Below are 18,554 nucleotides of genomic sequence, written 5' to 3' on the forward strand. Positions count from 1 at the left end.
CAGAGTAACTTAAGCACAGCTAAGAAACAAATTGCCCACTTCCTGCCTGGCTTTTCTTTGTCAGTTTTCCTGATTCCTTAAGAAAGAAGTCTCTCTGTGTTAACATGTTAGTGGGACCTTTATTTGTCCCCTTCCTGGCTTAGCAGAATACCTTTCCCAGCCTGATCTAAAAGACAAAGAATGTTTTTAATACTAGGAGTGATATGAAGCCTTTAAGAAAAATCACTCCAAATCTGACATTCCTTTATGTAATTAATAGAGGAAAAAAGAAAAACTAAATAAAAAAAGAAAAATGTAATCAAGTAGGTTGACAACTAGCAAAAGATAATTAAAATGATCCTGTTTTGTTTCTCAGTTTCATTAACATGCAAATGAGATTCATGAAGTTTGATACTGTGTTGTAGCAAGAGCCATAGAAACAAATTAAGAATGAAAATGAGTCCCACTGATGGAGACTCTTGATGAGGATAGAAATTAATGAAAAAATATGATTGGCTACAATTAATAAAGTATAATTTTTGGTGATTTATTAGGCCTTAGCCAACAAAATAAAGATATTTAGATAAATTAAATGTTGTTTCTTTTCAGTGGGTCACAATCTGTGAATGCTTTTATGAGTTAACTGATGGCATGGTAAATGTTAAACTCTGCTTTACTTTATAAAGAACAGAATAGAGGAGACCTTGCTCTTGGAACAGCATTGTGGTCACAGCTCTCCTGTTGATAGGGCCAAGAGTACAGAAACTGGAGTGACCCTCACAGGGGCTCAGATGACCCTGTTGCCTGGATGGTCACGGGTTCAGAATTGCAAATAGGAAGAGACAACACTAGGTGACCCATACCTCTCATTGTAAAGCACTTAAAAGGAACAAAGGAGTGTGTCCACAAACACAAAAGCCCACCTTTCCCATCTGACAGAACAATCTCACTGTGGAATTCTCTACTGACATCGTCACACTTAGGAGCCCAGGGAAAGTTGGTACGTCAAAAGAATGTGAGATCATATTTTACGATACATTTAATTGTCTTAAAAATATTGTACTAACATATATGTTGCAATTAAACCATGCAGGACACGGCATACCAGACCTATGCATATGTATATGTACATATGTAGTATATAAATGGCAAAAGACAGAAATACATATACACATGCACACACAATCTACAAGGGATGTCCAAAGATCAATGTGCCTAAGCATAAAACACCGAGGGTCACGTCAAGGAGTGTAAAAGAAGCGGCCATTAGAGAAGACAGTCAATGACCAATGCCTGGTAGTAGCAGTAGATGATATCGATATCTAAATTCCCACAATGGTTTGTTTTTTTTTTCCATCTTAGTATTACCAGCACTCTTCCCACAGCACGTGCAGGTGTTTTACTTTACAGACGATGAAAGGTTAGCACCATGGCGTTGTTTTACTTCACAGACGATGAAAGTTAGCACCATGGCATTGTTCCGATCATAGTTATTATTGTGTGTTTCTTGCATGATGGGGTTTGAACCCGGCGCCGCGCGCAGCAGGCCAGGCTCAGCCGCAGGGCTGCCCCTCAGGCGTCCAGTCTCTGGTTTCTTCAGCAAGAAGCAGTGACACACGGTGCTTTCCCCTTTAAACGCACGCAAGCCATCCAAGAGACAGGAAGCCGCTCGATGAGGCTCCAAGGAGCCTCATTTGCGGCTACGGCACCGCGTGCGGTTTTGACCAGGCCTGGTGGAAATCCAACCGGTTCCGTTCCCGCGCGCATGCGCGCCACAGCTCGGCCGCCGCGCCCTTGTCAAGTGGTGTAAAGCACTGTGCGTTCTGTTGCTTCTGTCCCTGCCTTCATTTCGTGAAAATCAGCCCCCCCCCAAAAAAAAAGAAATCACACCCAGAAAGAAATCAAGCTAAAAATGAATGCGCTTAAGCGATGAGATGAATTTTTCTTTATCTAGTCAAAGGCAGTGTATGTCTCTGGTGAGAGTTGGGCAGCATCTTGGACAAGTCACACATGCGCAGTACGGTACTGAAGGCACCGCGTCCTGACCGAGCTAAGTCACGCGTGCGCAGTACTGTACCGAACGCAGCGCCTCCTGACCGTGCTGTTTTTTTCTCCAATGGTGGTGTCCTGAGAGCCGTACTTGCACGCAGGCGCAATGCAGTACTGAACTCACTGCATCCCGGGCATGCGCAGGCTTCCCCCCCACCAGCCATCCACCCACGCATGCGCAGTTCAAAGCTGAAGGCTCTCCTGCGCATGCTCAACTTTCTAGCGGGTCCTTGGACCCACATCCTGGCAGGCACCAGGGGTCCACGGGCTGGGAGGATTCCCAAGGAGGATGGGTTCGGGAAATCCTCCCACGCGTCCCGTGGGTCCCACCACGGGCTGACCTAGGAATTCTCCTCTCGCATCGTCGCCCGTGGTGTGGAGAGCGCGGGCGAGGCCGCGGAGGAGGCTGGCCGGGGCGGATGGCCGCGGGGAGGAGGCCGACTTACCGTCCCTTCGGTTCAGCCTGGCGAACCCGGGCCCGTGGCTGCCGGAGAGCTCCGAGGAACTGCTGAAGGAGGCCGGAGGCAGGGCGGACGCCAGCGCGTCGTCACAGTCATCTGCGGGGGGGAAAGGCCACACTGGGTTAGCAGCGCGCTGAGGCTCGGGAGCGGTGACCGAGACACGGGGGCCACGGCGCCGAGACACGGGGGCCACGGCACGGCATAGTGACCGAGACACGGGGGCCACGGCGCCGAGACACGGGGGCCACGGCACGGCATAGTGACCGAGACACGGGGGCCACTGTGCTGAGACACGGGGCCACAGCCGTGACCGAGACACGGGGGCCACGGCACGGCATAGTGACCGAGACACGGGGGCCACGGCGCCGAGACACGGGGGCCACGGCACAGCATAGTGACCGAGACACGGGGGCCACGGCGCCGAGACACGGGGGCCACGGTGCAGAGACACGGGGGCCACGGTGCAGAGACACGGGGGCCACGGTGCAGAGACACGGGGCCACGGTGCAGAGACATGGGGGCCATGGCACGGCATAGTGGCCGAGACACGGGGGCCACAGTGCTGAGACACGGGGCCACAGCACGACGCCGAGACGCGGGGACCCACCACAGTGACCAAGACGGGGTCACCACATGGCACTGAGACTACCGAGACCACCACCGTGACCGAGGCACCGGACCCCCTGCAGTGCACGGAGACACCAAGGCCCACCGCAGTAACTGAGGCCCACCACAGTGCATCGAGACACCGGGACCCCACTGCTGTGCACAGGACAGACCAAGGCCCACCACAGTGCATCGAGACACCGAGGCCCACCACAGTGCACCGAGACACCAGGACCCACCGCAGTGCACAGGACAGACCAAGGCTCACCACAGTGCATCGAGACACCGAGGCCCACCACAGTGCATCGAGACACCGGGACCCCACTGCTGTGCACAGGACAGACCAAGGCTCACCACAGGGCATCGAGACACCGACGCCCACCACAGGGCATCGAGACACCAGGACCCACCGCAGTGCACAGGACAGACCAAGGCTCACCACAGGGCATCGAGACACCGAGGCCCATCACAGTGCACCGAGACACCAGAACCCACCGCAGTGACCGAAACACCGGGACCCCACCACAGTGCACAGGATAGACCAAGGCCCACTGCAGTGCACTGAGAAACTGAGGCACCAAGACACCGAGGCCCCCCGCAGTGCATACGACAGACAGAGGCACCACCGCAGAAACGAGGACTCAAAAGCAGGCCGTCTACCTAGGCCACATTACTCTGAAGTCTAGGGAGTTCGGGAAGAGAAGAAAAGGAATTTGAAGACAGGAGGATCTGGAACTCCAGGAAGGTAAATATATTTTTAAATAAGAGATACCATACCATCCTAACATAGGAAAGGTTTATTTAAACAAGATTTGTTTTTTAAAAATCTGTCATACATGGAAAGATTGATAAATTTAAATACATTAAGAATCTGATTTCTAAGATACCATAAAGTGAAGAAAAAATCATAAAAGCATATAAAAGTACTTATGAAAGAAATGGGGACTATTTGAGTGTAAAAATGTGAAAAATCTGTCACCCAACATATGGAAGTTTGCAGAATATATAGAAAGTATATATGAAAATGAGAAGAATGACGGGAGGGTGGTATTGACCGAGATACATTGCACTCCTAAATTGACATGTTGAATTGAAACTCTTTTGTCCCTAAAAAAACCTAAAATAAATAGACGCGACAGTATATACGAAATAAAAACATGAAAGCACCCACACAAGAATTATATGAACAAATCATACAAACCAGTATAAAAATCAGTATTCCAAGTGAAGAATGAAAGAAACCACCTTTAGTGCAATTAGAAAATATGCTAGAAAAAGTGTTGTTACAAGGATCAATCAATCGGCAACTTCACAGCTCAGAAGCTATGGAGGGAGAATCAGGATAAAAATCCAATGATATGGAATTGGTGATATTAAATTCCAGGTGGAAATAGCACCTGGACAGGATTCCATTGTATTATGGTGTTTCACACATATATACATAATTATACATGTATATAAATCTGTATATTAGTATACACAAAAGGATAGATATTTATAACATATAACCTATCTGTCCTCTAATATGAATCACATATGCTGCACTTAATATTAAAAAAGAAAATACAAAGAGAAAATATAAGAAGAATCATGCCTACCATTGTGTCCATATATGCTCAACTTAGTTAATTCCCTTATTTTACATAACCACTTATCTCTTAATTTTTACAATGGTTAAGTAGTTCCCTTTTTTGCTGTGATCAGAAAAAAAATGGTATTTTATATATAATAGTAATTTTTAAAAGCATGCCAGGGTTTAGCCTCAAATGTTTGACAGTAAGCAACTTAATTTAAATTAAAATAACCCGAGAATTACCTTGATTTAACTTAAATTTTGCTGAAGCTGGTCCTGCCTGAAAATAATTTGTTCTTGGCTACTTTTGATAAGAATTTACCTAAGATGGCATTTCATTTTTTTAAATTCTCTCATTTTCATTTCAGGTCCACTTTTTCTTCTTTAGAACCTTAAACTCTTCAGCTCACTCTTAAAAACAAGACAGCTCCTTCATGTCTATCGATTGACTTAAGTACTAACACCAGCCAATCTAGTTGTAATTCAAGTAATAAGGAGTATATTCATTAAAAGACATACAACCCCGAGTGTTGAATGGAATTCTGTTCGTACCCAATTAGACAAGCAACAAGCCAGACTCTTTAGTACACTGTGGAAACTAGGCTGTGTGTGTTTGCTCACATGGGTGAGAGTGCTCTGCTACATGGGTAGGGCTCATGTGTAAGTGTGTGATCACTAGAACCACAGTGATTTGGGAATTATCAGAATGCAGGTGTGTGATGAAAAAGGGTGTTTAATTGCATTCACAATCAATTATGCAGATTTAAATCGATATTTGGAACGTAAAACGCTTCTCTAGTACAATCACTCTAGAGGGTATATTTATATATATATATATATATATATATATATATATATATATATATCCCATTTGTTTTTGCCAACTATAATTGAGAATCAATACAGCTGCTCTACTTCTAGTTTTAAATGAGTAGAATTAAAATAGGAGAAGGAGTAGGTTTTCCATCTGTTGTGAAGGGTCATGCATGTGCTATGGGAATGGGATTGTAGATTGCATCTGCGGACTTCTGATGTTTGGTGAAAATCCAGTTGACCTTCACCAAATAATGCATAGACATCTTCTTTGGCATGAGTAAATATGTCCCTCTATAATCTGCTGTATATTTAGCAGTGAACTATTTTATTGTGTAACTACTAATGGCTAACCTGTGTGGCACAGCACTCTGTGCTAAGAATGTGTGCTAAGAATCTAGATTTGCTTCACTAATCTGCACTCTTCCTCATTGAAGTATCATTATTCTCAGCAGTATTATCATGGAGATGAAGACAATAAGGTAGAGTTTGGCTCCTTTGCTCATCTCACAGTGAAGGAACCATATTCACAAAGCAAGTTGAAATTGAGAATCAAATACACCTGATTGGAAGTATTATTCTTCAGTGTGTAGGAATTTCCTCAGACACCATAATGGCATGAATAAAACATCTCTCAAGGATTCTTTCCAGGTTTGCCACATTATTTGTTTGTTACCCATTTGATTTTTCAACAGGGATGAGGACCAGCCTTGAACTGTCGTCATGAGTCTGGAGTAACTGAAATGGATATTTCCTGCTGGACATTCGTGTAGTGGAATTCTGGATTCAGTATTGGTTCTCCTGTGAGTTTAACACCAGAAAAAATCAGGTTTTTGTAACTATTTTGCACTAGCCAAAAAAAAAAAAAAAAAGGTTCTGAATCGCAAAGCTGAGGGCATTTCATTTCAAAGCTCCTCGAGCAGAGATGACTTTTGGTGCCCAGGAGACATTGGACAAAACCTGCAGACCCACTGGGCATTACTACTGGGAGGGAAGGTGCCACTGGCAGAGACATTGCTAAGCACACTGCAGTGCCCAGGTCTGCCTGTCCTCCAGGACAAATAGTTACCTAGTCTCCACTGCCCATAGTGCTAAGGCTCAGAAATACTTTTTCAGATTCTGGGTTTTTTATGTTTGTTTGTTTTTTAAGGCAGCCCAAAGACTAATCCTCTACAAAAATAATTTCTCAGATAGAATGTTTCCTCTCACATTTCAGTTGATTATTAGATCTCATTTACAGCTTTTCACAGGCAACTAAAAATCATTTAGAGTACCTAAGTATATTGGCATTTAAGTCAGGAGCTCTGAAATCTGCATTAACACTCTAGCTCAAAATGGAATTCTATTTCTTAAATTGGGTCTGAACATCACAATCCTGGCACCTTCATTTGCTGGCCAGTAGGCCGCATTCCTGGGGGCAGGGGGAAGCCACAGGGGAGCAGAAAGATTGCATTAACTAGCAAAATGGAATAATGCTCACTAAACATTTTATGGACATTTGTATGATTCAAAGTTATAGCAAGGCTATTGAGGTAATTATTATTTTTTTCCATTAGGGCAAGAAATGGACAAAACTCGCATTGATTCTATGCATTTCCAAAATGATGGTGCATGTTTTTTTACTTTTGTCACAGTCATATTGATATTCTCAGTTTATTGATGACAGTTGGAAAATGGCAAAACAACAGTATTTACTCTTTTAGTAAAAAAATAATAATTTTCTACACACTGATTTGATTCTGTTTTAATTCTGTTAGATTACCCATATTAAGAAAAATTACCCTAATTATATTAAATTATATTCACATACACACACACACACACACACACACACACACACACACACACACACACACACACACACACACACACACACACACACACACACATACAAGATACACAAGTCTACGGCTTTTCACTATTTCAGAAAAAGTCACTATATTCTCTTCACCTAGGAGAAAAACTAACCACTGTCATTAAAAGAACAATGACCAATTAGATATTAGATCTTTGGCAAGGTGTGCGTATGAAAACACTCAATAGTCTCTTGCAAACAAAGAGGCAAGCCATGTTGAAAGTATTTTAATATCGCTCGATAGAAAAGTAATTTAATTTAATTTTACAAAAGCCTTTAATGCATAATTCTCATAAGTAAGTAAAAGCTGTTGGGTTTTTAATAAAAAAGTAATTCGATTTTCTTAAGCTGTGTGCCACCACACCTGCACAGAGATAATAAGTGTATATTACTTGGCGCTTAGGCTCTCAGTGTTTTAGAACAGTGAACTCATTTGGCTCCTGACTCACACCCTATACACATGATATGACAAGCTCCTCACACTGTGTGTAAACAGGGTACAATGTTAAAGAATTTATCTGAGGACACATTATAAATAAGTGATCGAAACAATATTTGAACCCATGCAAACTCAATGCAGGAAAACAGAAAAGACTCACAGGAAAATAAAGCAGGCTTTGTAGGGGCCCAGGGAGCAGTGATCAGTGGTGAATGAAGGCATACGTGGTGACAGTACTTTATAGACATGTATGAAAACAGAACAATGAAACCTGGTGAAACTGGGAGGGCAAAGGGCATGAAGGAGCCTGGTGAGTCGCTGAGGACACATTGTAGGTATGAAGAGAAATGACACTGAAACCCCTTGTACGTGTGCTAATAAGAACCTTTGTAAAAAGAGAGAAAGCATGGAATTATATTATTATATATTATTAAAAACTAGAGTGAGGGGGCTGGGAAGGTGGCTCAGTGGTAGAGCGCTTGCCTTGCATGCATGAGGCTCTGGGTTCGATTCCTCAGCACCACATAAGCAAAAAGAAAAAAGCCTGAAGTGGCACTGTGGCTCAAGTGGTAGAGTGCTAGCCTTGAGCTGAAGAGCTGAGGGACAGCGCCCAGGCCCAGAGTTCAGGCCCCACGACCGGACCCCCCCAAAAAAAAAAGCTTTAAAAACTAGAGTGAGCCAGACACTAGCAGCCCACACCTATAAGCCCTGCAACCTCAGGAGGCTCAGGTCTGAGGATTGAGGTTCAAAGCCAGCCCGGGAAGAAAAGTCTATGACACTCTTATCTTAAACTAACCATCTAAATGTCAGAAGTAGAGATGTAGCTCAGGTGGCAGTGTACGAGTCTTCAGCAAGTTAGCTCAGGGACAGATCCTAGGCCCTGAGTTCAAGCCCCAGGACTGGTACCAAAAAAAAAAAAAAAACAATAAACAACAACAACAAACAACTATTATGCACAAGGCAAGGTTTCATCCAGAAATTTAGACAATGATAGCATTCTTTAGCCATAAAACTAATCTGAGTTAGTTCTGCAACTTATTCAGGCTTAGCTTCACAACTCCACATGGAACTCTGTCTTTCTTATCTGGCATTTCGCATGACCCAGTAGCTGATCCATCTTTGTTTCCTGCCCAATGAGAGACTGAATAAACAAATGGACAGTGGCCAGCCTACACATTTCTACACAGAGAAATAGAATCTGTGGCAAGCTATTCACAAAGCCAACCCATTATTTGCGATAATCAGTCCAGGAAATCAAACAATAACTCTTCTAGCAAGTGGCTCCCAATAACCAGGCTTTGGGAGATAACTTACAACTTCTCTAGCGTTTGCCCCTGTCTCCAATTTGGGAAAGGCTAAAGAAAAAGTCAAATATATATTCCGAACCAATCATGTAGGATGTTCTGTTTCTACTTAGCTCATCGACGACTTCTTCGGTAACCTCTATTCAGGACACATCTGAGCCTTCCTTTCCTTTCTATTCCTTTCCTTTATTTTTATTTTTTATTTTCTTTAAGTAGTTGTACAAAGCTGTTTCTGTTCAACATAACAGTGTATAAATATAATGCATCTTGATCAGTGTCACCCTTCCATCATTCTCCATCTTTCCCAACCCACCCTCTACCCCCAGAATCACCTGGTTCCATTTCCACGAAGTTTCACATAGGAGAGAAAACATGTGCCCTCTGTCTCTCTGATTGTCTTAACATAATTTTTTCTAGGTCTGTGCATTTCCCTGCAAATGACATGGCATTATTCTTCCTGATAAAATCATATTGTGTCTGTGTGCATGCATTCGTTCTTTTCTTTTCTTTTTTTAACCCACTGTAAAGCCTTTTTCTCTTCTGCTTGCCTTTAAGTCTCTGCCAAGCACAAGGGATGGCAGCTACCTCCTCTGCTGAGCAAACTTGGGGGAAAAAATCAGCCTTTGCTTATTCTCACTTGGGTGGGCTTCATTTATTTCCCCATCTCTGATCTCTTCCCAACTCCCATCTCCTGGACTCAGCCGAAACCATCCAGGCCTTCGCTCAGCAAACCAGAGCAAAGCCACCAAAGTCCAACCTGTTGACTTTAAGATACTTATCATGAATACGCACCAAGCTGTCTTATCTGAGGGCATAGATCTGCATGGCACAGCATAATCACGGTGGGAGGGGACTTAAACCGCATATGCCTGCACCCCACAGCTAGAATGGTACCAACTTGGGAACTACTAAAAACAGATGTCCAAATTCATTCCTAGCCAAATGAGCATTGTGATCCTCTTAGAGGACTGCAGTCCAGCTAAGTCTGGACTAAGTCTGGACATAAAGGGAGGCATTTCCTCTTGAAAATAATTGGGGCAAAAAGGGCTGGAGGCATGGCTCAAGTGGTAGAGCACCTGCTTCACAAGCCCAAGACCCCAAGTTCAATCCCTGATATCAACAAAAAAAATGAAAACCCTTTAAGGAAAAGTGACAATTGCTATGGGATTAAGTAAGGTATAATTTTACATCAGAGCAGATCACCAAAATATGAGCTTCTCCAGACTTCAACTCATCTTCTCATCATTACTTAAAATAACATTTCATCCCAATTAAATATCACTGAGGGCAGACTACGACAAATTCTTTAGCTTCTTTGAGTATGAATTAGACTTTGACATGAAAATTAACATTCATCAGAGAATACTGGCTTTAGTTATATTAAATAAGATAAACATGAGTTTCTAACCTATTGCTGCAATATGCAGCAAGTAAATATTCAGCAGTGTGTTTTCTGGAGCTAAGGTAAAGACAGGAATAATTTTTCAGGTAATATCTTCAGGCAGCAGGCTGTAAGTGTACATGCATGGCTCCTATGGATGATCTGAACATGAGCGTGAACATGAGTTGAACTTTGATTTGGAGGCAAACATGGGCTTATATGATCCAGATTATCACCTGACTTAAATGGCTTTCCCAAGGAATCTTGACCAATTAATGGATTCAAGGGAACGCAGTTCACATTTAATGGCCACACAGCCAGAGGCTAGTGGATTTTAAAGTCTTCGTAGCAGCTATTTAAATTCTAGATATTAAGACAAAGAGATCGACACACTTTTCAAGCAAAACCAACCAAAGGTGAAGAGGTAGAAGGAATCTTGTTTGTTTGTTTGTATTAATTTTAAGTAGTTGTACAAAAGGGATTTCAATTCAACAAATCAATATATGAGTGCAATGAATCTTGATCAGTGTTGCCCCTTCCACCTCTTCAAGGAAGGAAGGAAGAAAGGAAGGAAAAAATTATATTCTGCTTATTTGTAATTGTAGCTTTGGTCAATGTGGCTGAGTAAATTTTTCTACCTTGTCATCTTTTCAAAGGGACATTATCCTCTAAGTTCTACCTGCAAACATAATTAAGATTCATTATAGTATCTTATCTATCACTGGTTAAATGAATTTGCTTCCAATGATTTTTCTAGTACCATATTCATCTTTAGCTCTATTTATGCTTTTATATTACTCAATGAAGTATTTTTGTATCTGTATTTGGGGTGTAGGAGCATGCTTATCTATTATAATCAAGTATTTTTCCTTTCAAAAATGATCTATTTAAGCAGAAATGGCATAGGAGTCTCTGCACATAAGGAAAATATCAGCTTTGTTTGGCGCTGGAGAGCCCTGTCCTCCATACAACTCAAACTTGGTGTCCTTTTAGCTAAAATGTGTATAAAAACATCCCTTTCACACACAAACAGAAGAACTTCATGAAATAAATCACCCAAGATCTGAAAAGAACAGAGCATTTGCTCAAATAATTCATCTCCTTTCTTCTACTTCCTTGTTCTACTGAGTGAAGAAAAATGTGTTTTTAAGGAGTTATTAATATGCTTGTCTCTAATGCACCACCTTGGAAATTAGTGTAATAAATGGATTCAGAGCCCTGTGAAAACAAGATATTCATATCTAGTACCTTGCCAGCCACTGGAGGAATGAGAATAATCTTGACTTCTGCCCCTGACATCTCACATTCACACTCATGGACTTCAGAGGTACAGGGATTGCTTTATGCATTTTGCCTTGAGTAATCATTCCAATTAGATACTCAGCAATTTCCATGTAAGGAAGCCCATCATTTTTAATTGAATTACCTTCAGGTTTTTGTTTGCTTCTTAGAAATCAGAGAAGGGTCAGGAAAAGACAGATGGATGGGCAGATGGATGGGTGGACAGGCAGATGGAGAGAGAAAGAGAGAGAGAGAGAGAGAGATACATAAATGATCCAACCAATGGACAGATAGTAGAGAGACAGATTCTACATACCGATTATAAAAGGTGCAACATAGGAAGGAAAGAGAATGAACAATAAAAAGAAATTACTAAGCCAGGAGCTGGTGGCTCATGCCCGTAATCCTAGCTACTCAGGAGGCTGAGATCCGAGGATCAAGGTTCAACGTGCTAGAGGGCTAGCCTTGAGCAAAGAAGCTCACAGACAGCCCTAGGATCTGAGTTCAAGCCCCAGGACTGGCACAAAATAAAATAAATTAAATAGTAAGCACTTAGCTTAGAAATAAAACAATGAAATAAGCTTAAGGAAAGCACAAGGAAGTGATTAGTAAAACTGAAATCCTTCAGTAAATCTAAGGTCTTATTCTTTACAGGGTAGAGAAGGGGAGCACAATAATGTTTTATAAAACAATTATTATAATGGAGTAAATGTCAAGTGGTCAATTGAGAATTAAACTAGTAAGCCTCATATTTAAAGGAAATGGATCATCTTTTGTTGTCTTTTTTTAATTTTAGTAGATTTGGGTTAAAAAAATATTACTTGAGTAAGTTTTTGAGAAGTTATGTGAGTTAAAAAAAAAAGTTGGGTTAATGTCTGTAGACAGAAGCTGAGCAAGGATAAAAGCAACTGGTTACAGTGGTCATTGGTTATGGCTTCTATATGAAATTGTTACTGTTCGTTTCGTCATTTATTTTCTCACAGTATAGAAAGCCAGTAGTTAAGTTTAAGTGAATCAAGTCAAGGTATCAAGAAGACAACATTCTACCTGCAGCCTCCAGGGCAAACTCCCTCCCCTGTTGCTGCTGGAGGTCACCTGTACCCCTTGGCTTATGGCTCTGCACATCTGTTCTCACTCTGGACACACGCCTTCCCTCATCTCCCAACACTCACCCACCTTCTTCCACCAATAAAGATGCTAGCAATCACATCCGGCCTCGCCAGATAATCACAGATAAACTCCCTCTCTCCACAAGCCTTACTATAGTCACAGGAACAAAGTCCCTTTTGAAGAATGTTCTCAAAGATCCTTTGGCTTAAGATGTGCACAGCGTAGGTCGGCCATTATTCTGCCTACCATGCTTGCCCAACTGTAGGTATAGAATTGAGACATAATTTGTTTTCCAGATTTTATGGCCCAAACTAGGGACCGCCGATAGGTAAGTGGTTTTGAAGGCTGACATATAGTGACACACATAGAAATTGAACTAATAAATGAGGCCATTAGCAATGGAATCCACCTGTAAAAGGATACACTGAAACAGATAAGACCGTATTCCACCCAAGCTCACCTGGAGCACTGCCCCCTACTGTCCCTCAAAACACAAAGCTAAGGAATCTCCCAGAGCAGCCCTAACACCTCCTCCTCTTCAACACCACCCCTGAGCCACCAGGTCTGTCCTGAATTTGAACAAGCTTCCCTCACAGCTCGTTTCCCTGTGGTTAGATTCCCACTTTCTGGGATGGAAGCATCTAGAAGGTCAATACCATGCTATCTACCTGTCCCCTTGCACAGAAACCAGAATTGAGTACGGTGTAGTGATTTTAAGTACCATTTCTGGAGCCATCTCTCCCGCGTTCAAAACCAGCCTCTGCCAGTTGCTTCCTGATTTTTAGGCATTTTTAGTTCAAGAGTCCTCTCTTGTCTCTGAACGATACTAAACATGTAGTACGAATGGAAGTATGGCCTTCTGCAAATTAAATGAATCAACAGAAAGGACCCGAGGTGATTGGGATATAGTATTAAGCAAGTGTGTCTCACTGCTATTCTACAAGGCCATTATTATAAATTCAAAAGGTCTGGGAAGTGAAAGCGACCGGATTGTGCTTGCTAGGCAGGCTCTCTATTGCTGAGCTATGACTCCAGCCCCTCTTTTGAACTGGCTAGTTTTGAGATAGGGTCTCGCTTTTTGTCCAATTATGCACTTGGACACTTGGACTCCAATCTGCCTTTTTGCTTCCCAAAGAGCTGGGATGGCAGGCAGGTGCCTTTACTTGTCTAGACTAGAAAAAGTCATCATCCTGACCTCAGCCTCCCACATAGCTGACAGGTACATGCAACCGTGTCCCCCTCTTGGTGGAGAGGGGGGCCTCATGAACATGCCCAGTCTGTCCTCAAACTACAGTCCTCTTGATCTCCATCTCCCAAGTAACCAAGCTTACAGGCAGGAGCCACCAGTGTCCAACTTAGCCAGATACTTATGACAAAATCTTGTCTTTTGTCAGTACTGAAGATTAAACTTGGTGGGTGCTAAAAAAGTGCCCTGTAACCTAAGCTGTGACCTGTGAACTTTCTTTTGTTTGCTATTTTCATTTTTGAGACAAGGTTCCAAGCTACATTTTGCCCAAGCTGACCTCAAACTCAAGATTATCCTGCCTCCATCTCCTGAGTAGCTGAAATTACAGGCATGCACTAACACACCCAGCTTCTAAGATTCTAAGAAGGAGAGAGAGAGGGTAACATTCAACCATACCAACCAAATGGTATCCCCCTCCTACTAACTAAGGGGTATTTTACAAAGTTATTACTATTAGAAGAAAGTAAAATTGTCCCTGTGGTGCAATGCACTGTGGGAACTTGTGCGTGTCAATGCTGGGCCTTGAACTTGGTGCTGCACTCACCTAGCTTTTCACTCAAGGGTAGCATTTTACCTACTTAAGCCACAGCTCCACTTCTGGCATTTTGCTGGTTAATCGGAAATGAGTCTTGTAGATTTATCTGTGTACACCAGCTTTGACTCTCAATCCTGAGTAGCTAGGATTACAGGCGTGAGCTACTGGAGCCCAACCTGAGGATCTTTTTGACTGTTCCAAATTGTTGTACCTTTCCTTCATTACCTCTTAAGCTTCAGAGTCATTTGTTTCATTTGCTCCAGGAAAAAAATAAAATTTGAATGTAAGTCTACATATGATACAGAAACCGAGAGGTCTCAACTCATGAGGAAAATGACAGAGAATTCCCAGAACATGAGCCTCTCTTCCTGGACACCTTTGAAGATGTTGCTGGGAAGCATAGAGCATTCACATTGCCCTGGAAGTCAGAGCAACACAGTCCTGCTAAGTGCATGCGATTTACATTCAATCAGATTGCCATGTTTTAGACAGTGATTCCTGGAGGGAAAAATCCTATAAGCCTCAGTCCTGTTCTCACTCTAGTCATCACATGATCTTTTGACTTCACCGAACCAATGCTCCATTTTATAACTACAATATTTCCAGAATTGTTATTTGTATCTCCATGCTGAGAGATGAAGGATGACATGCTTTTTCGTGATAAGTGACTGTTCTTCAGGTAAGTGTATTTTAATAGAGGAGTCCATAAAGCTATTTTAATAAACCGCTATTTCTCACCAAGGGAGGGGAAAAAAATTAAGCCAAGCAGAAACAACAATGCACGTCGCTGAGCAGTAACATATGTGATTTAGGTGGAGGCTATTTCCATCTCATTGGCTAAGATTATTGTGTTTGATTTCATAATCAAGCAAAGGACAAGCTTGGCTGACCTTGGAGGTTCGTTTCATTGTGTTGACAGCTTCACTAGAAGCTGACTGAGCAGGTGCGCCTTAGTTCAACATCAGAACAGCCCTCACTCTGGGGAAGTCTTGAGCATCTTTTTCTCTACTTCAAAGACATCTGAATGCTCTCCACACCTGATCCTCCTAAATATAGGAGGTACTGTGGTCAAACAGTAGAAAGACAGTCAGGTGTGTGAGCGGTCCCACAGGCAGAATGCTAAGATGGCCACAAGATTCCAGTGCTTTAGTGTAGACACCTTGTAAAACCCCCAGGGAATGCAGGCCCACACTGGAAATATAATCAGCCATCACTCCTGTGAAGATATTACATAAAACCCTTCACTTCATTGACTGTCAAGCACGGGAAAGCAGGGAGTCACCCTGAACGGGTCCAGGGGGAATCAAGCAAGTCTTTCAAAAGGGGATCACAGACATGAGGAAGTAAGGACAAAAAGCAGGAGGGAGATTTCTCTACTGACCCTGACATTTCAAACTGTCACAAGGCAGAAAGTGTCATGGGGCAGCCATTGGTGGGCAGCCTTTAGACCCAGAGAAAGGACTCTCCTTGAGGGCCAGTAAGACACTCAGGCAAAGAATTGAATTCCATTGGTTTTTAAATGTCAACTCAGGAGAGGACCTTGAGCCTCAGTTGAGGTCACAGGATCAATCTTGAATGTGTCTCGGTCCGCAGTGTCTTGTATAAGAACGAGGACAGGCCTGGGCATGGTAGCGCACCCTTCCATGGTCTAGATGGTACATGGAAGGGAAGAGAAGGTACACTTCATTCTCCGCTCAACTTCCTTCCTATTCTTGACTGTAATGCTGGTGGGGCAAAGACCCCCTCCCCCATACTTGCTAGTCTGAACTTGAGCAGGGTTGGGGGATCCCTATCCACTGTGAAGAGCTGCAGGATGACCTCTGTGGGAAGATTTCTACCCTCCGATTCACATCGCTGGCATGGCAGCCGGCACCTGACTCAGCCTTTTGAAGGTAAGCTACTGCCAGAAGCGAAATTGAGAATCTCTATGCTAGTCACAGTCAGCACTCAGGAGACCTTATGACTGTACAGAGCACACCTGAACACCTCATGACTGTTCAGAGCACACCCGAATACCCTGCCCTTCCCTCCCCAACCCACCACTGGTCTTCAAATAAATGGCCCCCACCACATAGGTTTTTGCTATGAGGGAGCTACTGAGGGCCTCTGGGAAATGGCTTCCACGGTAGGATGTGGTTTGCAGGAAGTCTGAACTTAGTTGTTCACATGGCTGCAAGCAGCCCAGCCTCTAACTTTTCGGACTGTAGAGTACTCCCCACCGTGCACCATTCCTTCTAGGATATAGCTCACTGGCATCATGGCAGGTTCTAATGCATTTCTCCACTTGTGCAGGCCCTATAACTACAGCTGTGGGTTTTTTCCCCAGCACTGTACAGCTTCTCACATACAGGAATGGGGTAATGGAAACCATCAAATTCCCATCCATAAACCTAGGGGGCTGGTTATAAACTCATCTTCAATTCTACCTCCTCCCACTCCACCATACCTTCAGATGGCTGCTCCTGGACCGTTCCATTCTTGATGACTACATTTTAGTTGAGTCTGACTATTAGATTTTGATTAGACTCCGAGTTCTATTCAGGTTCATTGCACTGCGGCACCTTTGAGACCATCAGTCAGGAATGGCCTCCAGACAAAGACCTGTTGGCCGACCTCTTTGCTCTTAAATGGCCTCTTGTTTTTATATCACTCTGGGTAAAACTCTTGCACAGTAATTAAAATAATGCCTCGAAATGCTGTGCTCCTGTTGCTCCTCTCAGAACAGAAAGAGAGAGAGGTGGGTGAGGAACAGAAAGAACAGAGCGGGCTTCTGACTCCCAGTTTAGTACCTGTTTTATCCAGTCTTATTGTATGAATAATATTTCTGAAGGTTTTTAATAGACATTTTTATATCTTGCAGATTCTGGGGGGGAAAAAAATTAAAAGCAGCAAGTTACTTGAAGAGCCTGAATAAAGGATGATGAAAAGGGCAATCTGAGAGATTTACATATAACCATTAGCAAAAGATACCTATCTATATATCTATCTACCTACCTATACATGTATAATCTATCACAAACCCCTCATCTTCTTTCCTTATAGTAAATGTTGACAAATTTCATGTATTAGATTAAAATTTTAATAGCCTTGGAATAAATAGTTAGTTCAATGAACTTGGGAGAGATTTAAATGATAGATTGGAATCAGATCAAATACATCAAATAAAATAACTATCTTATTCCTCAGTCTGAAGGCTTTAATTTTCACTGTAAATTAGCTCATAATGTGAACGTCTGAAAGAATGATTCCTTTTTTATTCTTCAGAACTGGGACATAATTAATGAACATCTTATAAGGGGTGGAATGAAAATAAAAATAAATATTTGTCTTTTAGTTCCATCCAATATCTCAAGTATTTTATGAGACTTGGAAATTACATTGAGAGAGTACAGATTCCGAGCTAACAGAATTTTGCATATATATTTGCTGGTTTAACCAAAAAAAAATGAATTAAATTACAAATACCGAAATCTCAATGACCAAGAAGAGTATGCTAAATTATATCACCCATTAAAATAGCTTTCTAAAGATCAGTTACTGGTTTTGTTGTCCACACTTAAAATTCTGTGTGCAAAATGCTAAAATATTATTGAAAAAAAGAGCTTTCATACTTATTTTTCATAAGCCTTCTGAGTTCACTTATAAATTAGTAAAGGTTATTTCTTCATAACTTTGAGAATAAACCTTCTGGGTTTTCCTTCATTGCTTGATATGACCAGGGGCATATTTTAAAAATGTAACAGTTGCCATTGGAGAAAAACTGGAAGTCTCAAATGTTTCCTGCCACAGAGTTTTAAGTCTCACAAGACTGTGAAATGTGATAGGACACACTGAGGAATTAAAGCTCTCTGGAGGGACAATTACCTCGGCTCTTCTCAATGCTTGGGGTATCAAATCTGCTCAATAATTCAGTAGCATTCAC

At 42.4% G+C, this 18,554-nt stretch overlaps 1 protein-coding gene and 1 long non-coding RNA gene across 2 annotated transcripts in view; one reads left to right on the forward strand and one right to left on the reverse strand.

The window, feature by feature from the left end:
- Positions 1-18,554, reverse strand: part of LOC138826693 (contactin-associated protein-like 4) — a 231,888-nt gene that overhangs the window by 192,961 nt on the left and 20,373 nt on the right. Inside the window, exon 2 of the mRNA XM_070021932.1 lies at positions 2,475-2,585. Within this exon, the coding sequence (XP_069878033.1) occupies positions 2,475-2,585 (111 nt within the window). The remainder of the gene's footprint in view (positions 1-2,474; positions 2,586-18,554) is intronic.
- Positions 3,252-7,125, forward strand: LOC138826674 (uncharacterized). Its single transcript, XR_011371809.1, has 3 exons — positions 3,252-3,840; positions 6,177-6,284; positions 7,038-7,125. It is a non-coding gene; the product is annotated as an uncharacterized lncRNA (long non-coding RNA).

Source organism: Dipodomys merriami, unplaced genomic scaffold, assembly GCF_024711535.1.
Source record: "Dipodomys merriami isolate MVZ:Mamm:240054 unplaced genomic scaffold, mDipMer1.0.p SCAF_148, whole genome shotgun sequence".
Lineage (NCBI taxonomy): Eukaryota > Metazoa > Chordata > Mammalia > Rodentia > Heteromyidae > Dipodomys > Dipodomys merriami.